Here is an 8116-nt window from a genome sequence, read left to right as displayed (position 1 = left end):
TAAACTCAAAATATACTAATACAACTAACGCAATACTTTATTATGTCAAAATTGAAATGAACTTTATTAAATAAAATTAAAGATCCTAATCTGGCAATATTTGGACACTTATTCAAATTCACCTAGTTCAAAACTTCCTGCAAGAAGTAAATAAAATAAATTAAGTTCTTAACAAAATAATATAACATGACTTCGGATCTCCCTTCCCATGCACCCCATGCTCAGCATCTTCATCTGAAAACATTTAGAAAACAAACTGTGAGTTGCACGTAAGTAGACAAACTAAAATATTTTTAAAAAAATACTTTAAAAACATTTTCCTCTACGGCCTTGCTATAGTCCCTGTCACAGTCACACAACAATATCAGTTTACCCTTAATTTACCCCCTAAGGAAAGGGTCATTGTCCTCAGTTTGCCCCATGAAGAATCGGTCAGTGCATTCAGTTTTGCCCCCTGAGTAATATGTCTGAGCACTCAGTTTAGCCCCTTGAATAACGGATCAGTTCTCACAAAACCAATAGAGCATAAAACAGTACACATTAAACTCTACTGTCGATTTACATACACTTTTGCACAGTTTATTAAGAAGAAAACCATACGAAACGATTTGAAATCACCATTATAATTCCGTCCAAAAAAATACATAGTAAAATTCTATCTATATCTTATTCAACAAAACGTTCTTTGAAATAATTAAAATCCTTAAAATCATTCGACAAAACCTTCCTAAATTTCTTTACAAAAATCTTTTGTACCGAAACCTTGTTCTTTTTTTAAAAAACAAAAGGAATTAGTCTACTTACACTCTTGCTTGAACGGAGATTGGATTAGGACTAAGATCGATTTCCTTCCCACGAAAAGCACTCATCTCTTTCTCGTGGTACTCTCTCTGTCATTGCCTACTCTCTTTGACGTTGCCTCTTTTCTTCTTCTTGTTTTTCTTTTTTTCTTTCCTTAGTTTAAGATGAAAATCTAATATTTTAAAGTTGCGGCCTACAATTCAAAGGACTAACATATATTTAGGGGTGTACACCGGGTCGGGTTTCGGGTTATCAGACCTAGTTTGACCTGACCCAATGATTTTTTAGAGGTGAGGGACCCTGTCTCGTAACCCTGTTAAGAATGATAGGGTTATCGAGTCTCCAGGTTATGGGATTCGGGTCCCGAGTCACTCGATTTGATTTAACTTGCTTTCTCATACTGATGAGAATCCAAGAATGTGGCTTAAGAATGCTTATAATCGAGTTCGAAGAATGAAGACGAGGCAGAAGCGTGATCAAGTTAGACGTGAAGGAATGGGCTTGGGAGCCATGCAATCAAACGTGCATGAAAGGAAATTGTTCAATAAATTAGCCACGTTAGCGGAAGAGCAAATCAGAGAGATTTCAATGAAGTTGTCAATGTTAGTGCAACTCTAATTTAGGACTCTAATGGTCAACTTTCTTTTATATGATTAATATTTATTTTCAATAAATTTAGCCTATTAATTAGGATTTGGTTACTATGTGTACGACTATATAAGTCAGCTTGTAACATAGTATGATGATCAATAAAATTAAACAAAAAAGGAGACTTGTTCTCAAAACGAGAGATTTCTCTCAACCTAACCTTGTTCTTAGATCTGCTAAGATCAAGGTATTCATCACATACCCAAAACTCTTTCTCTACCCTGCTAAATATACACAGAGACTATTACAATTAGGGTCACCATTTAGCCCATGGGCCTAGACCCGGCCTGAGCCCGGCCCGGCCCGAAGCCCGACACCTTGGGCCAAGTTGAATTTGATTGATCTCAACCCCATTCAACTTGAGGGGGGAGAAAGAATCTCCGCTGCGTTTCTTCCTTCTTCAGCTACAATTCATTGGTGCTACGAGTTCAATCAATTTCTTCAATCTGGTTTGTGCCCCATTGATCTTGGGCCTGCCTCTTGTAGGCTTAGTTCTCTTTAGTAGTTGGGGTTCTTTTAAGCTTTGTTGTTCATTTAAATATTTTGTTTCACTTTAGTCTTATCACTTGTACAGACATACTATTCATACCAATATTGTCTACTTTACATATAAATGCCCAATTGAGCCGTTGTACGAGTTACTTTTTGAAATGAAAAACTATTCATCCATCTTCTTCTTCTCTCCATCCTCTGCTCCTTCTCACTCTTCTTGATCTTCTTGTCCTGCAAATAATCAAGATATTTTGTTAGATACAAAATATAATATGATATTGGAGCCTACCGATTTACCACCACCACCACCACCCCCACCCCCACCCCCACCCGCCACTGACTCCTTCATGAACTTAGATTCTATATTTGAGTTAACTCAATTCTTGAGGAAAGTTCAAACTCTTTCCATAGTCATGACTGCACCTGCAGCTAATGCTAGTATGACTTCAGAATCGGTCTCTAAAGTATCTCAATTGATGAGGGCTATTCAAGCTCTTTCTGCTACCACAGCTGCAAACACAGCTGAAAATACAAATACAAGTACTCAATCTACATCAGGTTTGAACTACAATACCACTAGCATGGCACCACCCACTCCAATTCTAAACTATCTTCCTCAGTCTCTCCCTAACCATAATTCATTACCACCTCTTCTACCTACTCCATCTCAAAATGCACCCGTCTGCATTCCAGCTCCATCTAACACCACAAACCCTTTTCTTAATCCTTACAACCTTTTGCCAAATGACTTCTCTGTTTCTAAACTAATTTCTTTGGAGTTAAATGGAGCCAATTATCAAGTTTGGAGTGCCAACTTCATGAATGCACTAGAAGCCAGAAACAAAATGGATTTATTGATGCATCCTTTCCAACACCAGCTGTTGCAGATCAACTCTATGCTCTGTGGAAACAAGCAAATGGCCTTATCAAAACATGGCTTACAAATTCAGTTGTACCAAACATCTCCATAGTGTATCTGCTTGGAAGACAGCTAAAGATTTATGGGAAGACTTAAAGGGTAGGTACTCTGTCATGAATGAAACCAGTGTTTATGAAATCATGAAGGAAACCTCCAACATGAAACAGAATGGTCAGACAGTTGCTGATTACTACAACAAAATGAAAAGCCTTTGGGATGAACTTCAAGAGTATGAAGCACTGCCTAAATGCAAATGTGGTCTTTGTCCTTGTGATGTTCTTGATCCTATTCGAGTTAAAAGGGACAAGGAAAAGGTAATGCAATTTCTCATGGGACTACATGAAAACTATAGTGCAGTTGGAAGTCAAATTCTACTGATGCAGCCCTTTCCAGACATCAACAAAGCATACAATATAGTTGCTCAAGAAGAGAGAAAACAGAAACTGACAGATAAGAGTTCTACAATTACTCAAGAAGCTATGGCCATGGCTTTCAAAACTTTCACTAATACACCTACCAATGTTCCTCCTAAGCCATACAACAACAGAAATGCTCAAGGAAAGAGAAATTCAGAGAACAACTATGGCAGACAACAAAATTCTCACAAAGATAATATTTCTACCCACTACACCATAATAGATTTTTACTGACAATTGTTTACCGACGTTTTAGTCATTTGCCACTATAACTTTTATATAATTTATTTTGAGATGGGCAATACTGGCAATATCGATTGCCACTATAAACCTAGGTGAAGAGTCCAAAACAATCACTTTTTCGTTGGTGGCGCGAAATTGTATTTCGTTCCCTCTTTATTTTAGATAATTTTATTTCAAAAATAAATTTTTTCTGTCAAAAATAATAAATTCTGCTGGGATTGTTTCCGATTGAAAACCTAGCTGAAATCCCCTTTTCATTTTGCTGGGATTGTTTTCGTTTGAGACAAATTCCAATCCCCTCATTCCACAACAGTCACATATTCTAACCAGTTTGGAAGGCTACGACAACAAAGGCGAAAGAGACGAAGGCGACAGCAACGAATTTGACGGGAACCAAGGCGGCGACGACGAAGACTAAGGAGACGATATTGTTGCCCTCCACAAGGTACGTCTCACATCTGTAAAGACTCTTTTAATGAATACTGAGAATTGGACTCTCTTTTTCTTCTCTATCTCTATTTCTTCTGCAATTCTTCTTCATTAAACAATACTTTGTATCGATCTATCACACGAAGAGGTTCTTTCGTGTTTTGCAATTGATCTCACTAATTTTTGACGAAGTTTAAGAATTGCTCATTCGATACGCGGAGTTATTCAGATTGCCTCCGATATGATATTTCACCTGCTACTCAAATAAACTTTGATTCACATATAAATATGTATGTATATACTTGATGGTTTTTGTTCATATATAAGTGTGGATTTTATTTAACTGTGACAATTAGCGTTGCAAGTTCATCTAGTAGGGCCAAAAAGCTCATCTTAACTACTCCAAGAGCTTGGATCGCTATTTCATGTCAAAAAAATATAGAAATCAAGTGATGGTTCCATGACTCTATCACTGAAAACGATTTGCTTTTTGGCCCTACCAGATGGCCATAAATTTATCAAAGTAAAGCTTTGTGCACTATATCAGAACTTTTCTGCCAAGTCATTCTTGAAAAGTGTGTGAACAAGCACATTGGCACATTTAATTTTCTTACAGAATTGAAGGTGATTATTTGTAAACATTGTCACTAGAATATCTCTCAAGCTATTGACATGTTCATCACTCGAAGAAAATTGGAAAAGCAAAATGCTGGATTCACATTTCTGATAATTGTTTGATGAAAGTTTTTTTACTTTATGCCCGTGAGTGGAATTATTGAATTTTAAACTTAGAATTTCATTGCATTCATCTATGACAATTGCATTACGAAGTACTCTAACTCTTATTGATTATTCTTCAATTGTTGAACACTGCCAGGACCCTTTTTGCACTTTCTGTGGTGGTAGAGACGGAAAATTGTTCATCATCATCCTTTGAGAGTCTGTGTTGTGCAAGCTCTGGTAAGACAGCAACAATTTCAATGTTTCTTTATCTTTGCAGATTTTGGTATGTCCTTTCATGGTTTTAGTTGGATCATTTGTGCATTGACGATCTATTATCTTCTAGGTTTTAAATGATTTCTAGTGATCACTCTCTTATATAATAGTAACTGCTTATGCTAAATAAACTATTAGATTGCATTGATTTATAGTTCATTGGGACTATTCGAAGCTTAATTTGTGTTGATTTCTCTGCGATGTTTTGAATGAATTTATGAAATATTCATATATGTTTAAATTATAAATGTACTTTATGTCTCATATTATATATTTGATATGCAAAATTAAGGGATAGAAATCTAATATATATTTTTTGTTCTTTCACTAGTGTAACATGTCATTATAACAGTAAAATATGGATGGATTATAGTAGACTTAGCAAAGTTTATACTGATGGAGTGGAGAGCTTTCTTAATTTTGCATTTAGGAGTCAACCAGAAGGAGGAAAAATCCCATGTCCGTGTCAGCAATGTGTGCTTTACAAGTATGGAAACAGAGCAGAGGTGTATGATCATCTAGTTGTAATTGGCATTATGCCAGGATACAGGGTTTGGGATCACCATGGTGAGTCAAGGTCGAATCCTATTGAAGGTCATCACCTAGAACAAGAAATATTTAGGGTTGATAATATGAATGAAATGATACAGGGAGCTTTAGGAGTGAACAACCTACATGAGAATATGAATATAGATGGAGAAGCTTTAGGAAAACAAACTGCAGAAGGATTTTTTGCACAAGAACATGAAAAAGCTAATCAATCTTCACATGCCGAAAAAGTAAATGATTACAAGAAGATGCTGATACAGAATTATATTCTGGGTGCAAGAACTTCACTGTACTTTCTTATGTGCTTTATTTGTATCATGCCAAGTGCTTGTTTAAGTGGAGCAATAAGTCATTTAGTGTGTTGCTTAAAATGATTAAAAAAGCGTTTCCTGTTGCTGAAACATTTCCAAACTCCTTTAATGGAGCAAAGAAGATCATTGATCGATTAGGTCTCCAATACGAAAAGATTCATGCTTGTCCTAATGATTACATGCTTTTTTGGAAAGAAAAGAGTAACAATGATGCATGTTCAATGTGTGGGGCATCTAGATGGAAAAATGCTGAGAATAATTTGATTAATAATACATTGGGGAAAAAAAAGAGAACTCCAGCAAAGGTGTTAAGGTTTTTTCCTTTGAAGCCAAGACTCAAACGATTATACATGTCATCCAAAACATCAGAATTGATGAAATGGCATGCAAATGATCGTATTAAAGACGGTGCCTTAAGGCATCCAGCTGATTCAGAAGCGTGGAAGAGGTTCGATTTACAATATCCAGAGTTTGCTAAGGACCCACGTAATGTCCGATTAGGGCTTGCCAGTGATGGTTTCAACCCTTTTGGGACACTACAAAGTGTTTATAGTACATGGCCGGTGATTTTAATGCCATACAATCTACCACCATGGTTGTGTATGAAGCAACCATATTTCATACTTTCTCTGTTAATTCCTGGTCCAAATGGCCCTGGTAACAACATAGATGTATATTTGCAACCTCTTGTACAAGAGTTGATTGAATTGTGGGAGGTTGGAGAAGACACATTCGATGCATCATCCAAAGAAACTTTCAATCTGCGGGCAGCTATAATGTGGACAATAAATGATTTTCCTGCATATGGTAATTTGTCTGTTTGGTGTACCTATGGTCGTTTTGCATGTCCTATTTGTAATGAAGATACTAGTTCTATGCGATTAAAGTATGGAAAGAAATTTTGTTACATGTATCATCGTCGGTTTTTGGATCATAGCTCAAACTACCGAAATGATGCAAAATCTTTTGATGGGACCAAAGAATTAAGATATGCACCGATTGTACTATCAGGATCAGAAATTTTACATCAAATGAGGGGGATCAAGTTCAATCTTGGTAAGGCTAGTGATAAAGTTAGTGGGGTAAAGAAGGGTACATGGAAAAAGAGAAGTGTTTTTTTCGAAGTTCCTTATTGGGGTTTTAACTTACTGCGTCACAATCTTGACGTGATGCATATTGAAAAGAATGTATGTGACAACTTGGTGAGTACATCGTTGAATATTGACAAGAAATCAAAGGATAACTTAAATGCTCGATTGGATTTGAAAGAGTTGAATATCAGAAAAGATTTATGGCCCCAACAACGAGGTTCTGGGAGGACTTATTTGCCTCCTGCTTGTTTTACCATGACTGCACATGAAAAAAAGCTTTTCTATGAGGTTTTGGAGAATGTTAGATTTCCAGATGGTTATGCATCAAATATTTCACGTTGTATTCGAAAGAATCGTAAATTTTCAGGTTTGAAAAGCCATGACTGTCATGTCCTTATGCAACAACTTCTTCCTGTCGCATTGAGAGGAACTTTACCTAACAATGTAACTTCTGTTTTAATTGAGTTATGTTCCTTTTTTCGGGGATTATGTGCTAGAACTCTTCACATACAAGAGCTTAAGTGACTTGAATCGAAGGTTATTTTAACTCTTTGTAATTTCGAGAGGATATTTCCACCATCATTCTTCACAATTATGGTGCATTTAGTAGTTCACTTGGCAAGTGAAGCAATGATTGCTGGACCGGTACAATATCGTTGGATGTATCCAGTTGAGAAGTTAACATTCTACTTTTTTCTTGTACTATTATAGATCAATTATGCATTAACAATGTAAATGAATTTAATTTCTCTTTTAATGTAGATATTTGTCAACTTTGAAGTCTTATGTGCGAAACAAAGCATGTCCTGAAGGTTCTATAGCAGAAGCGTACATTGCGGCAGAATGTTTACATTCTGCTCTCGTTACTTAGAAGATGCAGAAATGATGCCCAATCGATCCGTGAGGAATCATGCAGACAGTGAAGTCGAAATAATTGAAGGATCAACTCTCTTCCCAATTATAGGAAAACCATATGGGAATACCCAAGGTTTCTTGATGGATGAAAAAATGTGGATCCAAGCACATCGTTATGTGCTCTTTAATTGTGATTGCCCAGAAGTAGAAGCTTTTAGAAAGTAAGTAATAATATTAGAGAATATGAATATATTAATAGAAAATAATAGAGCCTAATTTATCTGATTTTTTGTGTTTAGAGAACATATAAGTATGATCAAGAGAACTAATAGGCGAAGGCGTCTATCTCAACGTGAGATAGATAAA

At 36.2% G+C, this 8116-nt stretch overlaps 1 protein-coding gene across 1 annotated transcript; it reads left to right on the top strand.

Annotated features, from left to right (window-relative positions):
• Window positions 1-3570: 3570 nt before the first annotated feature.
• Window positions 3571-7766, top strand: LOC120002584. The gene is made up of 7 exons (XM_038851346.1): window positions 3571-3583; window positions 3850-3964; window positions 4826-4954; window positions 5297-5723; window positions 5819-7339; window positions 7433-7557; window positions 7658-7766. Exons 1-7 carry the CDS (start codon window positions 3571-3573, stop codon window positions 7764-7766), a joined length of 2439 nt encoding a protein of 812 aa, XP_038707274.1.
• The last annotated feature ends 350 nt before the right edge of the window (window positions 7767-8116 follow it).

Source organism: Tripterygium wilfordii, chromosome 7 (assembly GCF_013401445.1).
Source record: "Tripterygium wilfordii isolate XIE 37 chromosome 7, ASM1340144v1, whole genome shotgun sequence".
Classification (NCBI taxonomy): Eukaryota; Viridiplantae; Streptophyta; class Magnoliopsida; order Celastrales; family Celastraceae; genus Tripterygium; species Tripterygium wilfordii.
This window is presented reverse-complemented; position numbering and strand designations above follow the sequence as displayed.